Source organism: Pogoniulus pusillus, chromosome 38 (genome assembly GCF_015220805.1).
Source record: "Pogoniulus pusillus isolate bPogPus1 chromosome 38, bPogPus1.pri, whole genome shotgun sequence".
In the NCBI taxonomy this organism is placed as follows: domain Eukaryota; kingdom Metazoa; phylum Chordata; class Aves; order Piciformes; family Lybiidae; genus Pogoniulus; species Pogoniulus pusillus.
In genome coordinates this window covers 2,070,096-2,094,715 of record NC_087301.1, presented here as the reverse complement: position 1 = coordinate 2,094,715, position 24,620 = coordinate 2,070,096, and the positions used below count along the sequence as shown (strand labels likewise).

Sequence of the window (24,620 nt, the reverse complement as noted above, 5' to 3'; positions counted from 1 at the left end):
TGCAGGACACAGAGCAATTACATTTCAGTTGCATTATGATGGAGCCCAGTTGCAAGAGACGTGGAGAGAGCTGAAGTTTTTCCATCTTCTAGATTAGTGTTTTAAATCACAGCCAGCTGCTGACTTGCACAGGGGGAAGTCAGATGGGTGCCACAAGGCACAGCCCAATGCTGTGCACAGTTTAATTTGGAAATCTAGGTGCAAGTGACTACTTATCATGCACAGATGTAGTCTGGGAGGTCAATGGGGCCACCGAGGCATCATCTGCTTCTATAACTCAAATGGCTTTACAGCCCTGGAGCATTTGTCTTTGTCATGGTTTAATCTGCCTGCTTCTCAAAGTGGGGATAACGTCATGAGGCAAAACCCAGTCCCCCCAGCAAATCCAGAAACAAAGAGGTATGGTCAGGAAAAGCACAGCAAAGCTTCCTCAGGGGTTTGGAAGAGGTTGGTGAGCAGCTTTAGGGGGCTGTGGTCCAGGTGTGGAAGGCTGCTTCTTAAGCCAAGGACTTGACAGTGGTTTTAATAGGTGGGACACAATCCAAGAATGCCAGGTTGGAAGGGACCTCAAGGATCATCTGCTCCAACCTTTCTAGGTAACCAAGTTGAAATGAGCTGGCCCAGCAGCCTGGCAAGCTGATTCTTAAATCTGCCAAGTGGGAGAGCATCCACTGCTCCCCTTGGCAGAGGATTCCAATGTCTGACTGTTCCCAGGAGAAATTGCCTTCTGGAGCCCAATGAGAATCTCCCCAGCAGTAACTTGTCCTCATCACCCCATGCTCCATGTCATTTCCATGGGACTCCTTGTAAAAAGGGAGTCTCCATCTTCCTGGTAGTCACCCTTTATGCATTGGAATGGGCTGCCCAGAGGGGTGGTGGAGTCACTGTCCCTGGAGGTGTTCAAGAAAAGCCAGGATGAGGCATTTAGTGCCATGGTCTAGATGACTGGATAGGGCTGGGGGATAGGTTGGACTGGATGATCCTGGAGGTCTCTTCCTGCCTGGTTGATTCTATGGTAATGAAGTCTCCCCTAAGCCTTCTCTCCAGGCTGGAGAGAATGAGGAGAGGCTCAAGTGAAAGTTGGGTCACAAAGATAAGAAGTAAATGAGGTGGAGCTGCAGAGTGCTTTTCCACTCTGGAGAAGCTGGCCATTGTCAGCACTGGGAGGCTGTTAGTAGCCACACTTGGATGCTGCAGCCTGGAGAACTGAGCTTTGTGGTGGCCATAGGGAAGAGACAAAACCAACAAGACAGGACCCATGCAGCAGGGGCAGTGCTGAACCAGCACTACAGCAGTGGGGTGATGTGGAGATAGAGATCTGCTGGCCCAGGAACTGAGGGGGAAAAGGAGGATTTGCTGAAGGGTAGCAGTGGTTTTTTTTTCCAACCCAAATTATCTTCTATCTATTATGTAGCTAACTGAACTCTGAAGATTAGCACTAAATAACCTGAAGTGAAGGCTTCTCTCTCTGGCTCTGACAGCATGAGGCTGTTGGAAAAACAAAGGCTGTGCTGCAGCACCAGAAACAACACATTAAATGTAGGGGAACACAATAGGCATGAGATCAGACTCCAGCTAGTGCAGATGATGAATCAGACCAGCAGGGCTCTTTTTCTTTCTGCATCTGGCAGCTTGGTGCAGCCACTGCATGCCTGCACTGAGATGGCCTTTCCAAACTAAAAGGAGGTGGTGTGGAGGGAGGGAAGGAGGAGGAAACAACTTGTGGAATAACTTATAAAATACAACCCAGGTAGAATCATAGAATCAGGCAGGGTTGGAAGGGAGCACAAGGAGCAGCCAGTTCCAACCCCCTGCCATGCCCAGGGACACCCTACCCTAGAGCAGGCTGCACACAGCCTCAGCCAGCCTGGCCTCAAACACCTCCAGCCATGGGGCCTCAACCACCTCCCTGGGCAACCCATTCCAGCCTCTCACCACTCTCCTGCTCAACAACTTCCTCCTCACCTCCAGCCTCACTCTCCCCACCTCCACCTTTGCTCCATTCCCCCCACTCCTGGCACTCCCTCACAGCCTAAAAAGTCCCTCCCCAGCTTTTTTATAGTCCCCTTCAGATCCTGGAAGGCCACAAGAAGGTCACCTGGGAGCCTCCTCTGCTCCAGCCTGCACAGCCCCAACTCTTTCAGGCTGTGCTCACAGCAGAGCTGCTGCAGCCTCTCAGCATCCTCCTGGCCCTGCTCTGGACACTCTCCAGCATCTCCACAGCCCTCTTGTCCCAGGGGCTCCAGAACTGGATGCAGGACTCCAGGTGGGGTCTCAGCAGAGGGGAGCAGAGGGGGAGAATCCCCTCCCTGGCCCTGCTGGCCACACTGCTGCTGCTGCAGCCCAGGCTCTGCTTGGCTCTCTGGGCTGCAAGTGCACACTGCTGGCTCCTGTTGAGCTTCTCCTCCAGCAGCACCCCCAGGTCCCTCTCCTCGGGGCTGCTCTCCAGCCAGTTCCAGTCCACCTGCCATGGGCAGAGACACCCTACCCTAGATCAGGCTGGCCACAGCCCCATCCAGCCTGGCCTTAAACACCTCCAGGGATGGGGCCTCAACCACCTCCCTGGGCAACCCATTCCAGCCTCTCACCACTCTCATGCTGAAGAATTTCCTCCTCACGTGCAGTCTGAGGTAGAACACAGCCCTGAGGTCCTGTGCTGTAGGGCTACATGGCTGGGTGAAAAAGATGGCAGAGTGGTGTGCTTGTCAAAGCCAGCATGTCCTCAAAATGCCAGGGGAGGCTCAGCAAGCCTGGATTAAAAGTCAGCACTGAAATCACTTTGGTTTGTGTAACAGCAATACAAAGAGCTGTTAAGGCTTCTGAGAAATAAAGCAGTTTGGTTTGCTTTTATGTTCTTCTGTTGTCTTATTTCCTCCTGCTATTTGTTATCCTAATGTTTCAGCATGGTATAATGAAATTGAAACTGGTTTTATAGGAGAGGGGAATACATTGACTCCATAACTCTCCTAATGCCAGTTGAGAACAGTCTAGAGCAGTAAAAAATACCGTGGGAGGGAGGGGGGGGGGAACCCAACAAACTTAACTAATTCTGCTCACTTTAGTTTTAAATCCTTCCTTATTTAAAACCCTTCCTTAGTTAACATTTCAAGGTCAAGTTCTTGAGCCCAAGTTAAAATTTGTATCTTTTTGGGTCTTTTCATCTGGATTGCTCATGGAGGGGATGGGTCAGCACAGCAGGGGATGATTTCACTCTGCAATATGATTTCAGCGTGAGTTTTACCTGCATGTCTTGATTTAAAAGCCTAGGTAAGGCTTTAAAAAGACCAAGAGGAGAAGCAGGTTAATTGCTCCCATCGTAAGAAGGGCACAGAGCTGTTGGAGTGAGTCCAGGTGAGGGCCACAAAGATGATCCGAGGGCTGGAGCACCTCTGCTGTGAGGACAGGCTGAAGGAGCTGGGGATGTTCAGCCTGGAGAAGAGAAGACTCTGGGGGGACCTTAGAGCTGCCTTCCAATACCTGAAGGGATCCTTCAGGAAGGCTGCTGAGGGACTTTTTGTGAGGGTGTCTACAGCAGGACAAGGGGGAATGGTTTGAAGCTGAGGAAGAGCAGGATCAGACTGGATCTTAAGAGTTCTTCAGTATGAGGGTGGTGAGACTCTGGGATAGGCTGCCCTGGGAGGCTGTGGATGCCTCCTCCCTGGGGGTGTTCAAAGCCAGGTTGAATGAGGCCTTGAGCAGCCAAGTTTGGTTGAGAAGTTGGAGCAGATGACCTCTGAAGTCCCTCCTGACCTGAGCCATGCCAGGATTCTGCCTCCAAGCCATCAGTAAGATGCTTTCTAGCCACTCTTATATGGAAACCTCACTAAGCCTCAACCTTAGGGCAAGGTTCCAACCTTGAGCCATTCTACAAGGCTATGGTCTGACCCTTTTGCTGCTCTCCTTGGACACAGAAGGAGCAGAACCAGTTTTTTCTGCAACCACTGATTCATCTTCAACCAAAATTTACCCTTCCTGTAGCACTTAGTTTTGGGTCAGCCAGCCACAGTGGCCCACTGCAGCATCTGTAGCTGCCCACGCTTCAGTGGCACAGTGTTTAGTTTGTGTGCACACACAGAGAGTCCATGAAGCCCTTTGGCATGAGCTCAGAAGGTACTAAAGACAGAGCTTGTCTTACTTAACAACTATCTACTGAACTGGTAGATCAAACAGCTTGCAGACAGTATGCTAATGGCAAAGAAGGAAGAAGAAAAAAGACTGTTTTTTCCATGCCACCATAACACAAACACTTCTTTAAGGCATCAGCAAGAGAAGTGCAGCAATAACCCCACTGGAATGACCAATTAGTTAAATATCTCAACAGCAGTAATTCTTCTCCTCCTCTGAGCTGACATTTAGGACACACATACCATGGAAAGTAAGAAATGCCAGCACCAGCCTGGGTGTCTTCCCTTTTGGGGGGGACACACATTTCCCCACAGGCTGCCTCCTGCTCTGACTTTAGCTTTTAATTAAGTAGATAAGTAAAATTACAACAAAACCTGCACTTTTGGCCACAGTTTCAGATTATGGTGTCTGGGAGCCCCCACAAGAGGCACTTTCAGTTTTGAGGCAGGGCTTTGACAGAGAGCAAAGAAAGATCATTGAGAAGCGTCCCAGGGTTAGAACCTAAAGTGGTTCCCCCTCCAAATTTCCTGAGGGTGTGAAATGGTTGCCAAAGGGTTTTCAAGGATGGACACAGCATGCAGTGCTGGCACTGAGCTGGAGCAGGAGCTGCTCAAGCAAGAGGTGGTAGTGCTAGGATCACAGCCTCACAGTATCATCAGGGTTGGAAGAGACCTCACAGATCATCAGGTCCAACCCTTTAGCACAGTGCCCAAGGCCAGACCATGGCACCAAGTGCCACGTCCAGTCCTGCCTTGAACAGCTCCAGGGACGGCGACTCCACCACCTCCCCGGGCAGCCCATTCCAGTGTCCAATGACTCTCTCAGGGAAGAACTTTCTCCTCACCTCCAGCCTAAATCTCCCCTGGCACAGCCTGAGGCTGTGTCCTCTTGTTCTGGTGCTGGCCACCTGAGAGAAGAGAGCAACCTCCTCCTGGCCACAACCTCCCCTCAGGTAGTTGTAGACAGCAATAAGGTCTGCCCTGAGCCTCCTCTTCTCCAGGCTAACCAATCCCAGCTCCCTCAGCCTCTCCTCGTAGGGCTGTGCTCAAGGCCTCTCCCCAGCCTCGTTGCCCTTCTCTGGACACGCTCAAGCATCTCGAGGCAGAGTGGCTTTGAGCTGGAAGAGGGCAGATTGAGGTTAGAGATTAGGAAGAAATTCTTCCCAGTGAGGGTAGTGAGACACTGGCACAGGTTGCCCAGGGAGGCTGTGGATGCTCCCTCCCTGGAGGTGCTCAGTGCCAGCTTGGGTGAGGCACTGAGTAACCTGTTCTAATAGGAGGTGTCCCTGCCCGTGGCTGGGGGGTTGGTACTGGATGAGCTTTAAGGTCTCCTCCAACCGAAGCCATTCTATGGATCTCTGCTTTTCGGTTTCGAGGCAGACCCATCATCTGGCGGAGAGATGCAGCTGGCCCCGGCCCCTCCCTGCAGTGTCACAGGGGAGGACCCAGCCGCCAGCCCGGCCCCAGGCAATCTCTGCCCCTCACCCGGAGCCGCCCTACCGCTCCTCCCCGCCGGCAGGCGGCGGCCAGCCCTTCCCCGCCCCCCCAGCAGGGGGCGCTCCTCGCGTTCACCCTCACACACACCTCCTCCCCCAGTGGGGGGCGGGGCGCTGCTATAAGAGACGCGCTCTGATTGGTCGCAAGGCCGCCGCCGGAGCTGAGTGGGGATAAGAGCGGCGCTCTGATTGGTCGCTGCCATCCGAGGTGGAGGGGGGGGGAAGAACGACCCGGGTAGGGGTCGTTCCCCCCTCCCCTCCCTGCGGATCGGGATCCCCCTCCCCAGCCTGCTCCCCGGCCTCCTGACCTGGCCGCCTTCTGCTCTTTTTCTTGATGACACTTGTGGCCTATCTTCGCGGGCGGATGCATTTTGAACCAATCAGCGTGCGGCGCTGCGTACTGTTGCCAGGCAGATTATGGTAATGAGGTCCGGGCGGCCGCCCGCCCCCCCCCCCCCCCTCGCGCTCTGCAGCTACCATTGTGAGGTGAGGACAGGTGGGGGGGTTTGGGGCCGCAGCGGGGCCGGCGGCGGCGGCCGGGACGCGGCACCCGCACGAGACCCCCTCAGGTAACGCGATGGGACGGTCCGGGGGGGAAGCTCGGCCCGGGGGCGCCGCGGGGACCCGCCGGGGGTTTTGGACTTGTTGTTTTAGTCGCACCCAAGATGGCGCCCGGAGCTGGCGGCTCCTTAGCGCTGGGGACGGGATAAACCGTTCGCTCCCGCGAGTGGGGGGGGTGGGGAGCAGGGCGCAGTCGATCCCCTTCCCCCCCCGCGGGAGAGGTACAGTCCGCTTCCCCCCCCTTCCCGCCCCAGCCGGGATCCCCCACCCGCCCCGGACAGAGGGAGAAGGGGCTGCCCCCACCCCTCTTTCCCCCCCTCCTTGCATGGTACAGTCCGGACCCCGGCACCTCAGTAGCAGGGGGGTGCCGAAGCCATCTTGTGGTGTCCCCCCCCCAGCACTGTGGGCGCCTCATTCCTTCCCCCCCCCCCCGCCATTACTCGGGGCCGCCTGCTCCCTTCGCCCGGTGGTTAGAGCAGCTCCCTTGTCCTCGCCTGCCTGGCCCTGCCCTCTCATCTGCCTGCCTGTCCTTGCTTGTGTCGCGTTCCCCCCGGGGTCCAGAGTGGTTGGGGCTGGCTGACCCCCGGGCGCCCCGGCGGGGGGGCCGATGGCGCCTCACGTTCCCGCGGTGCGGGGGGGGCAGTTCTCGCCCTGGGGAGCGGTGGCGGGAAGCGGGCGAGGGAGGGGGACCGGACACCTGCGCCGCCCGATTGGCCGCGTGCCGCGCGCCCCTGCCTCCCATTGGCCCGCTCAGGGGAGGGGGCGTCGCACCCCGTCCCTTGATTGGCTGCCGGGACGGCGGCGGTGGGGCGCGGAGGGTAGATATGGGGGAGCGGGCTGGGGGGCCCTGGAGTCTGCTTTAAGAGGAGCGAGGGGCTCGGTGGGGCCGCGGGGTCAGTTGGGGCGCCAGTGCTGGCCCCAGCGAGGAAAGGCTGCAGTCTGGCCGGTCTTGGGGCTGGTGTGTAGGTGCCGTGGCCCTTTTCCCAACGCCTTTCGAGGTGCCAGGCTGGGCCTTGTGTGGATGAGCTTGTCCGAGAGCACAGCAGGACAGAGCCGGCTCCAGAACTGTACACACTACTTCAGACCCCACCTGGAGCCCTGTGTGCAGTTCTAGAGCCCCTAATGCAAGCAGGACATGGAACTGCTTGAGCCAGTCCAGAGGAGGCCACCAAGATGCTCAGAGGGCTGCAGCAGCTCTGCTGTAAGGACAGGCTGAGAGAGTTGGGGCTCTGCAGCCTGGAGAAGAGAAGACTTCCAGGAGAGCTTGGAGTGGCCTTCCAGGATCTGAAGGGAGCTACAGGAAAGCTGGGAAGGGACTATTGGCAAGGTCTGGTAATGCCAGGAGGAGGAGGAGGAATGGGCTTGAAGTGGCAGAGGGGAGATTGGAACTGAATGTTAGGAAAGGGTTCTTTGCAGTGAGGGTGGTGAGAGACTGGCACAGGTTGCCCAGGGAAGTTGTGGCTGCTCCCTCCCTGGAGGTGTTCAAGGCCAGGTTGGATGAGGCCTTGAGTGACCTGTTCCAGTGGGAGGTGTCCCTGCCTATGGCAAGGGGCTGGAACTGGATGAGCTTTGAGGTCCCATCCAACCTAAACCATTCCATGATGCAGGCTGAGGTGGTTCCCTCCATCACCTGAAGGGAAAGGTCAAAGTCCACATGTAAGCAGAAGCAGCTTCTGCAGGTAGAAGCTGTGGTGGTTGCCACAGCACTGCTCGTGTTGCTTTTCATGCAAGTGATGGTGGTTGCCCCTGCCAGATGTGTTCTTGCTACCTGGGTTTTGGTGTTGGGTTGCTGTGTCTGTTGTGTGCCACAGTTGCAGTAAAAACACTTGATGGGAGTTTATTTTGTTACACTGGAATGGAAAAATGAGGTCCAGGTGCTCTGTCCTTCAGAACTGCTCACCCAAAAGGAGCCATCTCACCCTTGGTAGGGTTAAATTCCCCTGTACAAGGGAGTTCAGCTATGTATGGTCATATCTAACCTGTCAGCTGCTCATGGCAGATCCTCAGGAGGGTTCTGCAGCTACCTGATCCTGAGAGTGAAATTCAGAGGTCAGTTGATGCACTCTTTATCTGTGCACCAACCTGGCTGGAGGCCTTCAGAGAAGGAACAAACCCAAAGCTGGGCATGCAGAACATGCCTGTCAGCAGTCTTCTGTCACAGTTTCTATGGGGATAGAAATTATATTGAACTTTAGCTTGTTTCTGTTATGGTTTTAATAATTGCCTGTGGTTTTGTCCTTCTGTCAGTGATGTTAGAGGATGAAATCCTTAGGAGCCATCAACTGATTTTATGAGAGGCTTTCTTGCATCTTCTGTAGTAATAAAATAGATGTCAGTGTCATGACTTTTAATGTCTTTATTTTTAGAGGGAAAAAAACAGCATCAACAAACAAACACACACAAAAAAAACACCCAACAAACCCAAAACAACCCTCCTCCCCCCCAAAAATAACAACCTAAAAAAAGAGTTTGTAATTCTTTAGTCAATCCTTAACTGGAGAACTTCTCCCTCAAATTGTGCTGCCCTTTGGCACTTTGCTTCTCTCGTGTGTTAGGTGTTTAAGCTGTGTTACCTTGGTTGTAAGATGAGATGTTAATCTAGTCGTTGTTACTGTTATCTGATGGCATGACTGGCAGTTTGGGTGTAGAGAGAGGTGTGGGGGGTGCTATATGTCTCTTGCTCCCCTCTGCTCCTAACCTGCCCGAGATAAGCTCCCTGATGGCAATTGGCTCTGCAGTCAGCAGCTCCTTCCAGTGTGTTTGTGACCACCTGCAGCTGCCGTCAGCTGTGTAAACTGAATTTTAATTGACTCCTAAATGCAGCTAATTACGGGGGCTGTTGCAGGATCGTGCATTTTGTTTTGACTTAAACACAAGATCGGGTCTATTCGTCACTTTTATTTGGTGCTAGTAAAACCCTCAGAACTGCAAGTTGTGTTGTAGCCCTTAATGAGTGCTATATGTTAAGCCCCCAGCTGTTTTAATGTACACATTGCCTAACTTGTGCTGCCTTGCCTCAAGTACTGCAAAGAGGATATGCTGAAAGAGACAAGTTTGATCATCTTCTGTGGTAGAAACAGACTTACAGCCACTTCTCTGATACTCTGTGTGAGCAGCTGCAGCGGATTCCTGCTCTCTCCTTCAGTGCCTGGGCATTGTCCCTGTAGTGCAAGGACTGTGACACATTGGACACAGTAGCAGAGGACTGGCCTTGAAGATCTAAGAGTTCTCCTCCAGCTCATTGCTGCATTGATGATGGATGTGCCATGAGGATGTAGATAAATCGATTCATTATGCACAATTTGAGTAAAGAGTGAGTTTGTGTTGGGCTGAGCTCTTCTATTTATTACCCAGCTAAATAAATTGAAGCCATTTTTCCTTTTGTGCAAATAAATAATCCTTGCTGCCCCGGCCCTGGGTATGATTTCCACTTCTAGCTCACCAGTAAAGCATAAATACTGGGGTTATATATTACCTGATTATTAACATTCAGCCAAAATGCACCCCAGCCAGGGTTCCTTGAAACAATATGTGCTGCTGATGGATGGGAGCGCAGAGGAGGAGACAGCAGTCGTGACTCAGTCCTCAATGAGGTTAGAAACCTTCTTGCTGCAATGAAAGCTTGTTCTTGCCAATGGATCTCAGGAAATGCACCAGCTCTGCCTTCTAGGCAAGCTGGGGTAATTAACTTAAGTGTGGGATATGGCTTTTTGCAGACACATGTGATGTTCCTTTGGAGCAGCATAAATCATTTCCATATTAAAAGCTGGAGGAAGACCCGTGGTTGTAAAACCCCCTTTGCTAACAATCTTGCTGTCCTTGCAGATGGTTGGCAGTGAGGGAGAGTGGTCAGTGAGCTCAGGGCTGAAAGGATTAAGCTAATAACCCCTGCTGTTGCTGCTGCAGGGAACCCCAGTCTCTATGCAAGCCTCTTTCACATTAGCTGGTTTATGCACCATTATGGCAAAGTGCATTCACATCTGAGATACTGCAGTGGTTTTATGGCTCTCTCAGCAAGGAAGTGGACTTTTCCTCTTGTCCAGCTTTAATATTCCCCTATTCTCATCCCAGGTTGAAGAACCCTTTTGTCTCCCAGAGAAGGGACAGAAATGAACGTGGGGCAGCCCCTGACTCGGATGCTTTCTCGGCACCGTCTCCTTAATTAGCCTTGAGAGAGCTCATTGCAGATAAAGTCCTCTGAGTGGTTTTCTGTGCATCTTCTTGTGTAGTCTCAGCCCTGAAAGAAATTGTCATTGCTTAGTGGCAGGTATGGCAGGAAGATGTGCTTGCTGTTGAGCTGTCTCTTAGTTGGTGATGCTTTGCTCAGGATCTCAGAGCTGTCCTCTGAAGCACGGTGCGAGTTCATGGTCGTTGTGTGTGCAAAGCTTACACGTGGCTGGTGCGGGGAGCTTGCTCTTACAGCCCCATTCTCTCTCCCACTGCAGAGGTGCACACCCATGAGGTGGCACAGCATGAGTGCTCTGGTGGCTGAAGGTGGAGTGTCTTCTGCTGATGGGAGCGTAGCTGTTGGCCCCTGAGCAGTGTGTTCTCATTTTCCAGAGCTGGATGCAGTGACTGGGAGAAGCTGCTGGTTTAATAACACAGCTTTGGAGGAAACAACATGCTGCAGGAGCAGGGGAGAGGGCTGTAACAGGAATATCATGGTGGGCAGGAGGATTTTTGAAGTGAGATTTCAAAAAAGATGAAGGACTGTTCAGAAAGTGACACAAAGGCACTTTGCAGGCATCAGGAGGCTGCAGAGGAAAAGCTTCAGTGTTAATGAGATTTTTTTTTTTGGTTGGATGGAAAAGGCAAGAACTAAAGAGCATGACCACAGGGCTCAGAAGGTAAATGGGAATGGTGTCCTGAAATGAACCTCTTGTGTCTCAAAGAGGTGGTGGATTTACTTGAACTTACCTGAAGAGGCAGACAGCTGGATATGATGAGTGGAACTTGGCTATGTCCAGGGTAACAGCAGTGTTGGCTTTGGATCTGCCTTTCCCTAAAACCAGTTGGGGTTTTGTGGGTTCTTGGTTCACATTTTATCTTGATGCAGGTTGTGTGTGACACTCTGCATCCTGCCACTCACGTGCTGGAGTGGGACTGGGCTCTGTTTATACCTGCTGGCATTTCAGCATGAACAGGGTGAGGCATGCCTGCTATATTGGGGAAGAAAATGCTGTCTTCACAGGTTCTGGAGGTGGTTTAGCATCCCACGTGTTGGCACTGCTTCCTGCTCCTGTGCATGACAGCAGCTGGTACCTGAGCGGTGGGGTGGTGGTGGCAGAGATGCAGTTGGTGCAGTGGGTGACTGGTCCCATAATGTTTGTGTGTGTCCCTGCAGAACTTGCCAGTGTTTTCTTTACTTCTGTCTCCCAAACTGGTACTGCTCACAGGCTTAGCCTGGAGGCCTCCTCATGATTCTTCTGCTGCTGATCTGATTAAAATATTGTGGCTATGTGCTGAGCTGGGCATCTGCTGCTGCTTCTTGCTGGTGCAGTGAGACATCTCTGCAGAGAGAAGGCCACAGGGAAATCTTTACCCTCCCTAGGCACTGTGACTGTCAGTGTCACAGCTCTTATGGATGTTGACAGGGAGATGTGAGGAAGAGAATAAGATCATGGAAGATTAATGAGGGAGAGCATCCCATGGAGGGCCAGTGAGCAAAAACATTTTGTTTTTCTCTGCTACCAGTGTTTGAAAACTTGCTCAGGTGATTGCTTTCCCTGATGGTTTTGCTGCTGGTAGCTTTGGACCAGATTTTGCTTCTCAGCTGCTGACCTTAACTGCAGGACTTGTTTCACTCTTAGCTTTGCTACCAGCTAAATTGCAGCGCTTGCTCCTGCCTCATGCACCTCTTTATTTGGTGCTAATGAGATTGCCTGGCCTTTGGGACCTCTCTGGGATGTCTGCTGACTGACTTCTCCCTCAGCATATCCAAGTTTCCAGGGAAACCTGCTTCTCTGTGAGTTTTGGCAGTGATAGAAGCAATGAGAATTCCCAGAGATCCATACCAGAGGGGCAGATCCCAGGATGTGTTTTTGAAGTGCAGAAGTTGAAAGCATCAGCAGATCCTGCAGCTCCCAATGCTGTCTGTTATTGCCACACAATTGGCTGGGCTGAGCAATATGTGCATTTTTGTTTCATTTCTCTGAGAAAACTCTACCAATTATAGAAACTGCATCACTGAGCCACTCAATTTGGCTCAACTTCACATTTCTCCCTGCGTGTTCAGCTCACTGCTAACCTTTAGAACCACAAAATGTTCTTGGAATGACTGCTTTCTGCTTTCTTTCCCAACTTGCTTGGTACTGTCCTTTTGCAGAGACGAATCTTAATGCCCAGCTTTGTCTATTAAAGACCTGTCTGAACCCCTCGGTCTCCTTTCCACTCAAGGTGTAAGTTGTCTGTGCCAAAATGAGTCTGCAGGAGTGAGTCAGCATCTTCCTTCAGACCTTCAGCATCTTCTTTGTGGGCAAGGTCAGCCAAATATTCTGCTACTTGTTGCACCACGTGGGATCAGCCAGAACTGTGCCTTTCTCTTAATGCAATTAAATTAACCAGTGATTGAATTATTACTAGCAGGATAATTGTATTTAAAGGAACCACCTCCCAAACTCCAAACCTCCAGCATTTATTTGTGTTGTTCTGAGCCATTTGCTGTCTGGTAATGGATTAAACTCCTGCATATTGTCAGTGCCATTACTTGAATTGGCTCGTGGTTAATAATGGCAGCGAAGGGAAAAAGCTGTTTGGTGTTAAATCAGCCAAAGAAAATTGCCAGGATGAGGCTTTGATTTCACACAAAATTTGATGTTCAGGTTATGTTAGTGACATAAAAACTGTTGTGCTGCACACAAGCAGTCCTAGACCACTTGATTATAAGCTGCCTGATAAAATGAGTGGTGGAATTTGGGGGAAGTGGTAGGAGGAGGTATGAGGAAATGTGAATTGATCCTTAATAATGTGGCAGGGAGCTCTGGGGAGACCTTACTGTGACCTTCCATTACTTAAAGAGGCTTGTAAGAAAGATGGGGACAGACATTTTAGGAGGACAAGATGAGGGCTTCTGGTTTGAAACTAAGGAGATATTTAGACCAGGTAGAAGGGAGAAATTTTTGATGCTGAGGATGGTTAGACCCTGGCCCAGGTTGTCCAGAGAGGTGGTAGAAGCCCCATGCCTGGAAACATTCCAGGTCAGGTTGTTTTGGAGCAGCTTGCTGTAGTTGGGGATGTCCAGGGGGGTTGGACTAGAGAACTTCAGAGATTCAAACCATGCTATGAGTCTATAAACGTTGAGAGAACTACCTGAAGGGACATTGTAGCCAGGTGGGGGTTGGCCTCTTCTCCCAGGCAACCAGCAATAGAACAAGGGGACACAGTCTCAAGTTGTGCCAGGGCAGGTCTAGGCTGGCTGTTAGGAGGAAGTTGTTGGCAGAGAGAGTGATTGGCATTGGAATGGGCTGCCCAGAGAGGTGGTGGAGTGGCTGTGCCTGGAGGTGTTCAGGAAAAGACTGGATGAGGCACTTAGTGCCATGGTCTAGTTGACTGGCTAGGGCTGGGTGCTAGGTTGGACTGGATGATCTTGGAGGTCTCTTCCAACCTGGTTGATTCTATGATTCTAAGAAAGGCCCTGGGAAGGGATGAGTGATGGATCAGAGCTTGTGTGTGCTGTAATGTGTAAATCAGTAGCATTTGCTGGTCGCTGGAGACAGGGCTCCTGCTTTGTCCCAGAACTGAGGCATGTGTGGCTCTAACAGGACGTGAGAACTGCTCCTCAGTCTCTGCTTGGTGGGGGACCATGTGTCTCCTGTGTGTTGCTCTGCATGAGGCAGCAAATGCTGGGCTCCAGTCACCGTTGGTGGCATCACCGTCTAGCAATGCCCAGAAATAGCTCTCCCACAGTTTTCCTTTGCATCTGTGCAAGTCATAGGATTTTATGACTTCTTTTTTTGGTCCCCACCGTGCAGTACAGTGATGTTCACCTGAGACTTCACTACTGAGTTACAGATGCTGGCCGGGACCAGAGGTAAAGGCAGCACTGGGGTCTGCAGAGCTGTGTCCTCGCTGGCAAAATCAGCAGAAGGTGCCTGCTGCTTTTTATGCCCTCCTTATCCTTTTTTAGGTTGCCAGTGACAAGCCAACTGCTGGCTTTTATGGGAATAAATTACGACTAAAATAATTTGCATTTAAAATGCAAATGAGTGAAAGCATCAGCAAGGAGCCTTCTGCTTTCTTCACAGAGCAGGGACTGGGGTTGGAGCAACCAACCCCAGTGAGACTCTGGGGATAAAATTCACTTAATTGGACTTGCTGAAAAATGAAATGGGCTCAGCCTCGTGCTAATTCCTGGGCTGATGATTTAATGTGACATCGGAGAGGAAGGACCGGGAAGGTGCTGAACCACTGACTAAACCAGTCACTGGGGCTGTAAATTACACTGCTGAGATTCCCAGTGGCAGATTGAGAGGCCTCAATAAAACTGCAAGAGGTGAATAAAACCGAGCTGGGAAGCAATTTGTCAGGATCTCTGAGCTCGCCTGAATGAGTGTTTAAGTTTCATTGTGCTTTTTTTCTCTCCAAGTTATCTCTTGTAACACTACCTGAATACCAACCGGGGACTGCAGCTTAGCACAAGGTGAAAGCTGCTGCTTGGTTCTCGAGCAAAACCTCTTTCAGATGCACCAAGAAGCTAGTGAAGTGTCTCTGAACCTAACGTTGCCCTCTTGGAAGCTTAAGGTCGATTTTCTGCACCTTTCGTTGGTTTCTGGGCTTGTCCTAGAAGGACAACGTGAAGAGTATTTTGTGGCCTGCCTGTGGTCGAGGGGAGAAGTGCAGGAGGAGCTCAGTCTCATCTTTCAGTGCAGAAGGCATCCGATATAATCCTTCAGTGTAATTGTAGCAATGGTTGACTTGTTTCCTTTTTAATAGGACATGGAAAGCATTATACAGCAGAACTTGAGCATGGAAAATGAGAGTGCACTGTCTGTAAAGCCAGCCTGCTTTATTCTGGCAGTGTGCTCACTGCTCTTGTAGGGCAGTGGCTGATAATACCTCATACCTCCCTTCTGTCTGTTGGCTTAATATCTCCATCTCTTTTGTTTTTTACAGCCATGTTCAAGATCACCTTGTCTTCTGGAAGCAGACCCACAGTGAACAGATGAATCTATTCAGCCAGACATTCCTCCATTAGATCTCTCTCCTCATGGAGCACCACGGAGGGGAGGAGATGGACTCCAAAGAGGAAAGTCCTCAGGTGTGGACTGACTCTGCTGGGCAGGAACAGAATGCTGCTCAGGTGATTAGTACCTTCCAGAGCACTCAGCTTCAGGCTGAGCTGGGCTTGGTAGGGTGGCTTGGCAAGCAGAATTTCCTATGCAGCCCTTCCTTAGAGCCCAGAAACTCAGCTTTCATTTGTAAACACCAAGATGTCTGTGATGGGTTGGGGTGAAAGCTTCAGCAGACCACAGCACTGAACCCACAGCCATCTGAAACGAGCTAAGCAAAACCAGCCAGGGGCTAAAGAAAGTTTCAGTGTCCAAAAACGTGCATAACCATGTGGGCAAGGGAAAGGGGACTCAGATTGATGAATATTAACCAAATCTCTGCTCTGTGGCAGCCCTTTTTGATGGCAGCAGTCGAATCAGTTGGAACCGTGGGTGGACCTGGGGGGAAAGTAAGATGAATAATTTTTTCCAGTCAGACATCTGGGTAGTAGGGAAAGGAGAAATATTAATAGTGAGTGACTAATACAGCCCAGTTCTGATGTGTGCAGCTAGTCCCTCTCCCTCTCTCAGATAATGCAGCCAAGGATTTCTAGAAGGCTACAGACTCTGTATTCTTTTGAATCTGCCATGTGCTGCACATCATTTGCCCCACGAGCTGAGAAATTTGGCCTCTCCTGGTAATTTCCAGCTTTGAAATTGACAAAGGCATGCTGCTTTCAGTGGCCTGGTTACCCATACAAGGGGAGAGCCACACTGTTGTTTGCACCAGCCAGATAGAAGGCTTAACTGCCTGCTGTGGAGTGCTCTCTGAACCCAAAGCACTGCACTCACCCTCACTGGAGTGTGTGCAGGAGGATTTCTTGTATGGAATCAGCACTTAGCATCCCCGAGGGAGGACCAAGTGTCTCCTGAAGCACAAGCTGAAAAGGTGAAGCAGAGTAAAAGAAATGTTCAGCTGTGACATCAGTTTATGTGCATTTGATGTGAATGTGGACACTAAAATCAGCTTTTCAGCTAAGTGGCCTATTTTTCCTGCCTGATGAAAATGGTTTTTAGTGTGTAAAGGGTATCAAAAGATAAACATGTTCCTGCTCCCACTGGCATTAACTATTCTTGCTTAAGGTAGCTCACTGATCACCCTTTATGATCATGATGTTCTGTCAAAGTCAGCTTGTTTGGATTTAAACTGCTGCCCTAGCCATAACTTGTGCCAGTAGTCCTTGGAATCGTTGCTTAATGCTTTCAGTTCTCTGTTCCTCTGCTTAAATAGTTGGAATTTGCTACTGGTGCTGTGTGTACACACTCCAGAGAAGCAATCTAACATACACCATTGCTTCCTCCTGATGGGTGCAATACTCTTCCTTGGAGCAGTATCAAAGTTAATAGACTCTGTTAGGTGTTCATCAGGCAGGAAAAATTGCCTCCAACTACAGAAGTAGCTGAATGAAGTAATTATCATAAATCCAGAAAGCAATATGGGAATGAAGGGAAACAACACACCCATAAATCCCAGAGATACACCAGTTCATATCTTTCCTTCCTGAACTAGTTGATAAGCTGTCATGAGCTTGCCCTCTGTTATGGATTTTTCAGAGGATGAGCTAAGAACTAAGTTTTGGAAGGTGCCCTTTGCACCAGGTAGGTCTCGAGTTAAAGTGCAGAGTAAAAGCAGGGTGGTGAGGCTGATGTGCAGGCCCCTGTGTTGCTAGCATAATTCAGAGGAGCTTTTAAATGTGTCTTCTCAAAAGCCTTGGCTGGGCAGCTGGGACAGAAGCTGCTCTCTGCTTTCAGAGAGTTATAGAATCATTTTGATTGGAAGAGGCTTTGAAGGTCATCAAGTGGCACTCTGCCGAGGCTGGTGCTGAACTCTGACCCTCAGCACCACACCTCTGCTTCTTTGAAACACCTCCAAGGATGGGGATTCAGCCACCTCCTTTGTGAGCCTGGAACCTCTCAAATACTGGTTCCAGTGTTTGAGAACCTTTCCAGTGAAGAAGTTTCTTTTCGTGTCCAACCTAAACCTCCCTTGGTGCAACTTGAGGCCATTTCCTCTTATTCCATCACTTGTTACTAGGCAGAAGAGCCCAACCCCAGCTCTCTCCAACCCCATTCCAGGCAGTACCCGAGGCCCTTGGGCCAGCAGTGTGGTCTGTGGTGTTTCCCACAGGCGTGCAGCAGCAGAGGTTTCACTGCAAGGTCTGTTCTTCTCTCCCAGGTGCACTTTGTGCCCGAGGCGGGGGCGGTGGCCCAGATCGTGTACAGCGACGAGCAGGACCGTCCCTCGCAGCAGGTGGTCTACACAGCTGATGGCACCTCCTACACCTCCGTGGACACCTCGGAGCACACCCTGGTTTACATCCATCCTGTGGAAGCTACGCAGGCATGTGTGGTTCTGGGCCCACCCTCTTTTGGCACCTAGGAAACAAGCCAATCTTGCCCGAGATGAAAGCCAGTTACCAGCCAAGTGACAGTGCTGGAAAATAGCAGGCAGTTGCTCTTAGCACTTTTATCTGCCTGTTGCTGAGCAGGGGCTCCATGCTGTTCCTTTGTCTGATGTGCAAATGTGGTAATCAAAGGATGGCAGGGCTATGAATTATGAAATAGTGGTTATTTCACTGAGGGGGGGAAGGGCAGATGATAATTAAAGTTGTTTCTTTGAAACGTGGATAATCTCTCCAGAAATTCTGCCTCTAAAGTCAGTAAACTGCTGCGAGTGATGGATGTGCCTTCTGGAAGAGCCCTGCTTTTGCTTAGTGCTCTTCTTGTAATTGGTAGGGTGGGGTTGCTCTCTTCTCCCAGGCACCCAGCAGCAGAACAAGGGGACACAGCCTCAAGCTGTGCCAGGGCAGGTTCAGGCTGGATGTGAGGAGGAAGTTGTTGGCAGAGAGAGTGATTGGCATTGGAATGGGCTGCCCAGGGAGGTGGTGGAGTGGCTGTGCCTGGAGGTGTTGAAGCCAAGCCTGGCTGGGGCACTTAGTGCCATGGTCTGGTTGATTGGTTAGGGCTGGGTGCTAGGTTGGACTGGATGATCTTGGAGGTCTCTTCCAGCCTGGTTGATTCTATGATTCTATGATTGGCCAGGGCTGGGTGCTAGGTTGGACTGAATGAACTTGGAGGTCACTCCCAACCTGCTTGATTCTGTGATGGTTGCAAGGAGTCTTTTTGCAGAGGGTCTTGGTGTATTCAGTCCAATTTTGTAGCTTCTCTTCAGAGCAGTTGTTGATTTTTACAAACCCAGGTTCTTTTTCTTCTTCACAAATAGCCTTTGCTCCCTGACAGCATGTGTTTAACAGAGGATTAATGCAGCCTGCATCTGTACCTCTGTGCAGACAGATAAAAGCAGAGGGACAGGCACTCTTTGTCAGGAATGTTTCATGAGGTCTTTGCTGACAGCACAGATTAGCAGCAGCTCTACAAAGTGCACCTACTTGACACCTGCAGCAGCACTGGTGTGGGCTTTCCCTCGTGCAATTCTTGGCTGTTACATAAAAGCAATCCCTCCGTGGTGGAGTGTTCTGAGAGGATATTTGGAGGAGATATCTCCCAGGAAGTTGCTGACCAAGTGACTCCCAAATTCTGGATGTTGGCATTTTGTCAGCAGAGCTGTAGGATTAAGGCACTTGAATGCAATTGAGATGATAAGCAGGCTGGAGCGCTTCCCCTGTGGGGACAGGCTGTGAGACACTTGAGGCTGTTCAGCCTGGAGAGGAGAAGGCTCCAGGGAGACCCTAGAGCAGCCTTCTAGTACCACAAAGGGGCTACAGGAAAGCTGGAGAGGGGCTTTTTACAAGGGCTTGTAATGAGAGGCCAAGGTACAATGGCTTTGAGCTGGAAAAGGGGGAGAGATTGAGACTGCAGGTCCTTTCCAACACAAACCATTCTGTGAATCCATGAAATGATCAAAGCATTACTGGAATTTGGATGTTGCCATGCATTATTTTGTTGGAGCCAGACTGCTACAAGCTGAGATATTTCAAGTTTTGGCAAAATAAGCCAGGTTGACCTCAGTCAATACTTAGTTTTCATCCAAGGTTTGCATTTTCTAGGAGGAAGCCCTCCCACTTTAGGTATGCAGATGAAAAATGCCACACAAGTATGAGATGCTGTTTTTGTGGAGCACTCCTTAGCTTTAGTCCAATCTCTGTGCATGTAGATTCAGGTGGGTAAGTTAATTAATGCAGTGTAGTAAGAGCATGTTACAAGTTAGCAGCAGGCCAGCTGTGGTTCACTCGTTGGCAGCAGGGCGGTGTTTGTGTGAGCTGGGAGCACGCAAGCCCAAGGCCACTTTGATAAACCTTTTTCACTTTGTCTAGACTCTGTTTACAGATCCATCCCAAGTGGCTTACGTCCAACAGGATGCCACCACCCAGCAGGTAAGAAGCAGATATTATTGTTTGTCTTTGGGCTTGAAACTGTTCCTGAAGGTTAAGGGACGTTGTTGTGGTGCTAGAGTGCAACACTGTGTCCCTGGATTTGTCAGATGGCAGTCTTGTCATCCCAGGGATCGAGGGAAAGCTACGTGGGCTGCTTGTGCATGAATGACAGGAAAACTGAAGAGAGTTTGAGTTTATTGATGAACAAAAATACTGATTTACTGCCCCAGATGTAATGAGAAGTCTTCTGATCTTGTCCCTTCAATCAGCAAACTGATGTGGCTGACTTGCTTTTAATGAAGTCACTCTGGAAAGGCTGAGTTTGCAGTTGTCCTCCTACAGATTATCATCCCAAGGCCTTTAAGTCCCTATAAAGGCTCAAAGGATAGAAAGTTTGGATCAAATTGCTAGAAACTTTACAGGGAATTCATTGTAGAACCTTAAAAAGTTCCATTACTGTCTCTTTTGCCTTACCAGGGCATCCCAGGTGTGCTCACCAGTGTGAAGTGAGCCAGGAACAGAATAAAATTGATGATTTCTCTTTCCTTTCATCTGTCATGGCTGGGGAAAGTGTCCCTGCCAATGCCAGAGGGGTTGGAACTAGATGAGCTTTAAGCTCCCTTTCAACCCAAACCATTCTGTGAATCCATGAAGGGGTTTGTTGTTAACTTTATCTGGTATCTTTGGGGGCTGCATGGTGGCAGTCAGGTGTAGGTGTCTTCAGCTCTCAATCCCTAGTTCAAATTCTCTGCTTGTCAGAGACTTAAAATCCTCACTGCTTGGTGAGCCTTTAATGGCAGGTGCAAGTGGATGTGTGGGATCTGAATCATTTTTAATGGCATCATTAAAATGTGTATTTATTGACAGGCTTGAGGCAGAGAGAAGGATTGGATCTGTACACTGAGAAGCAATTTTCTTCTTGATGAAAGAAACTGTTGAGGGCCAGGGCAGGAAACAATGTCTGGCACAGTAAAGGTGTTACCTGTTTCCTTCCTGTTCTCTCATCGGGAGTGTCGCTCTGGAATGTTTTTGCCACATCAGTTTCCTCGCTTTAAAAAGCCCCCAAAATCCTGTTTAATTGTCTCAAAGCTCATTTAGCAAGTAAATACCTGGTCTAATTAAGAGCAGAGCTGACGTGCAGTGCAAATGCCACTCTGACAGCAGAGGTCGAGTGCTGTTGCTATCCCGTGGGGAGCATCAAGGGCATGAGCGCTTGTCTGCGTGTCCTCAGCTCCATCTGATGGCAGTCCCAGCTGAGATGTTCCTCTGCTGGTGAAGGGCTCGTCCCTCATAGCGGCAGCTCCTGCCTTTGTAGGTGTTTTCACATCAGCAGCTCATGTGGGACATGCCCAAACTGTTCAAGTAGTAGTTGGAGCTCCTCTTGTCCTTCAAAAGAAACTTGATTTGAAGCAGAGCTGGAAAGGTTTTGGTAAATCATGCCTTCCAGCCTCACAGTGTCAGACATGGAAGGCAAAGCAAGGATATGTTTGAAGTGTGATTAGTAGCAGGAAGTGCTAATAGGAGGTACAAACAGACACAAACTTGCATGAACCTCTCGCTGCCGGCAGACCTGGAGGTGTGCCATCCAATAACGATTCCTTTTCTGTTGCCACTTGGCATCAGGGATGTCAATACCAGACAGCCTGCTTCAGCTGTCATCTTGGCAGGTTCCTGCTCCCTGAAGTCTCTTGTTTTTTTTTCCTTGCTGTAGTTGTTAAGCAGTTTCATAATTTACTCTTAACACCTTCAAAGAAAACAACTCGATTGGAAAGTTGAAGAGCATCTGCTGCATAGGATGGATTGCTCTGCTCTGCTCCTTCACTCCTGGCACAATTTGCTGTTCTCAGATTTATCTGATATTTATTAAGCATTCTGCAGAGGGGCTTTAATTTAGCATAAAAGCTGCTTAACAGTCAGAGGCACAAACGAGAAGCCACATGATGTCAGCTGTAGGAGAGGGATGAAAAATCACGAGGGGTAACAGTGCAAATTCCTGTAGAGATAAGCAGGGAAGAGAAGACAGCAAAGGTGATTTCCTAGGGTCTTAATTCTGCTTTGTTTTCTCACTGAGTGGTTGATGGGAGCATTAATTTTGCATCAGTGCCTTCATTTTCTTGTTAGTACAAGTATGAAAACAGTCACAAATGTATGGTGTCAGTAAGTGATGTCAGGAAAATAGACTTGTTGGAATCCTTTTATTTGAGGGCTTGATCCTCCAAAGGGGTCACAGAATCATGAAATCCTCTTTTTGGAATGGATCTTGTTTTGCTTGAGGAAAAGAGAGGCAGAAAGAGGATATCAATAGATTTCTATATATTTATACATATAGAAATGCCTCTCACCATATCAATAAACATTTTGGAACCACTCTGAGGTTTCCTTCTTTGCCTTTTCCTTTAATCTCACCTGTAAATTTGGGGATAAAAGAGGAAAAAGCCCCCAAATCACTGCTGGGTACCAAGAGCTGAGGCATTCCTCATGTCTGCTGGGAGTGCAGTGTGAACCCAGGGCTTTAATTCATTAAAGCAAAAAGTGGGAGGCAGGAAATTGAGACGCTGCAAAACCTGGACTCGCTTTTGAAGCCTTTGCCTTTGCCCCTGGATCTGCAGGCTTTGCCTTGCCTAAAATGAAAGGGATCATTGAACTGCTGCAGATTCGGACCCAGGCTAGGCCTGGAGGGAGCTTTGCATGCAGGGCACTGCCCGTGTGGAAGTGAGTGGTAGAAATGATGCAGTGCTAAAATGAGTGCCTATAATTTTAGGTCACTGTGCTCTTGCCTGCTGCTGCTCAGAGCATGAATCCCACCAACCTCTCCGTGCTCGGCAACGTTGCCGAATCCCCCCAGCAAATGGCTCTGGAGCAGGGTCCACAAGCAGATAGAGTAAGTTGCCAGGCACCCTTTTTCCTTTTGCTTCCATTGCTCCATTGTCTTGGGTGATGAAAGATGTCTGAGTGATAGAGGAGGAGAGGAGAGCGAGCTGTAGCACAGATTTGTGCTGTCTTTCATAGTCTCACTGTGGAATGTGTGGGGTTGGGTTTCTTTTTTACATCATGTATTTAGTATACAGAGAAACCTGTTGTCCAGATTGTTCTGTCTTGAGCATCCACCTTAAAATCCTCTCCTAGGCTTTGAAAAGCAGAGTTAACAGAAGGTGTGATGCAGACTGTCACACAGGAGCAACATGCAGCTTGGCTGTGTGTTGTGTGTCTTGTTCCCCACCCCAGACACCTGCGTGGGTGAGGGAGTGTTCTCTGCAGTGCACTTCACTTTGGGTTTTTTTTGCAGGGAAAGGGATAAACTTTAAAGGGAGTGAAAGAATGCAATGCCCTCCACTGTCCTCCATGTCCCACAGCTTGTGTTTAGTCCTCCTGTTATCTCATCCCTTATCGATCCCCATGTGTGTGCTCTGGGGACTGTTTGTTTGATTGTGTGATAGGAGAGACAAGATCCTGTGCCAAAGTGCAGGATTCTCTCACTTGTACAGGAGTTAAAATACAGCCTTAGACTCTAGGTAGTTTCCACAGGGTCTGGGCCTTGCAGACCCTCTGTGAAGGTTCAGAACTTCACTGATAGTATTTTCTTCTCCTATCAAGTCAGCCCTTGACAGAGTAGAGCAAAGCAGTGACACAGAGCTGTGCTGAGTGAGGCTGGCAGCAGCAGCAGCGATGCAAAACATCCCTCAGCAATCATTTATCATGTCACTTCCCTTGTCCTTCTTTCCATTAGCAAAGGAAATGGGAAGGGTAAGGGTAGAGTAGCAAGAACCTTCACTGCTTGTCTTTCTCAGAGTGTTCTTCTCCATGGATTAAGGCTGGTTGTGACTCTCTCCTCAGGCATCGTTACCGGTGCATAACCAGGTGTTACCTCCTATGGAGGCAGTGGACGGTTCTGACCCTTTAGCACCTCTGCAGAATCAAATGGGAAGGATGGAAGCAAAAGAGGAAGATGATGAGGATGAAGATGAGGACGAAGAAGGGGAAGATACTGACATGGATGAATGGGATCCAGATCCACCTCGACCCTTCGATCCCAATGATTTATGTAAGTAGCCTCTAGTGTAAGAAGTGGTTGGACTTGATCTGTTCCAACCTTCATAGTTCAGAGATTCCACAAGGAGCTGCTTTTCCTTTCCCCTCCACCAGCCTTGTAAAAGCAGCTGAAATCCATTCAGATTTTAGCACTAATAAGTAACCCCCAGAAAAAGAGACTCCTATTGAGCTGCCTTCCTGAAAAGGCAAGGTTCTGTCTTCGGTGGAGTCTCTGAGCTGCTTTGGTCTTCATTGAGCCCTCTCTACGGCTTGAAAACGTAGACAGACAATTGGAATAAGTGTTCCCACAGCTGTGCCAGAGATGTTTGGAGAGAGATAAGGCTGTCTGCCCCGAGCTGCTGCGGGAGGGCCTGCCTGACAGGCGCTCTCCTCTGGCTTTGTCTTGTAGGGTGTGAAGAGTGCAATAACGCCCACCCCTCCGTGTGTCCAAAACATGGGCCACTGCATCCCATCCCGAACCGGCCCGTGCTGACCAGGGCCAGAGCCAGCCTGCCCTTGGTGCTCTACATAGACAGGTTTCTGGGAGGTGTCTTCTCCAAGAGGCGGATCCCAAAGCGCACACAGTTTGGGCCGGTGGAGGGCCCCCTGGTGAGACAAACTGAACTCAAAGACTGCTACATCCACCTGAAGGTAAGGGCGTGCATGGGAGAGGGGGAGATCAGTTTGGGCTTAGGCTTTTCATGGTCATCAGGTTGTCAGAGATTCACAGAATGCACTGGGTTAGAAGGGACCCTCAAAGGTCGATCTTGTCCAATTCCCCTGCAGTCAGCAGGGACACCTCCAACTACA

General features: G+C 49.9%; 1 protein-coding gene across 4 annotated transcripts in view; it reads left to right on the top strand.

Annotated features, from left to right (window-relative positions):
- The first annotated feature begins 5,888 nt into the window (after positions 1-5,888).
- Positions 5,889-24,620, top strand: part of PRDM10 (PR/SET domain 10) — a 46,953-nt gene continuing 28,221 nt past the window's right edge. The window contains exons 1-8 of one of the 4 annotated variants that reach the window (XM_064173401.1): positions 6,090-6,189; positions 12,578-12,661; positions 15,293-15,479; positions 17,624-17,788; positions 19,722-19,781; positions 22,543-22,662; positions 23,616-23,823; positions 24,220-24,461. In XM_064173401.1, coding sequence (XP_064029471.1) covers positions 15,387-15,479; positions 17,624-17,788; positions 19,722-19,781; positions 22,543-22,662; positions 23,616-23,823; positions 24,220-24,461 — 888 coding nt within the window. In that variant the 5' untranslated portion in view covers positions 6,090-6,189; positions 12,578-12,661; positions 15,293-15,386. Of the gene's footprint in view, positions 6,041-6,089; positions 6,190-12,577; positions 12,662-15,292; positions 15,480-17,623; positions 17,789-19,721; positions 19,782-22,542; positions 22,663-23,615; positions 23,824-24,219; positions 24,462-24,620 lie in introns of those variants that run through there. The other 3 variants (XM_064173402.1, XM_064173403.1, XM_064173400.1) reach the window with 3 other exon arrangements.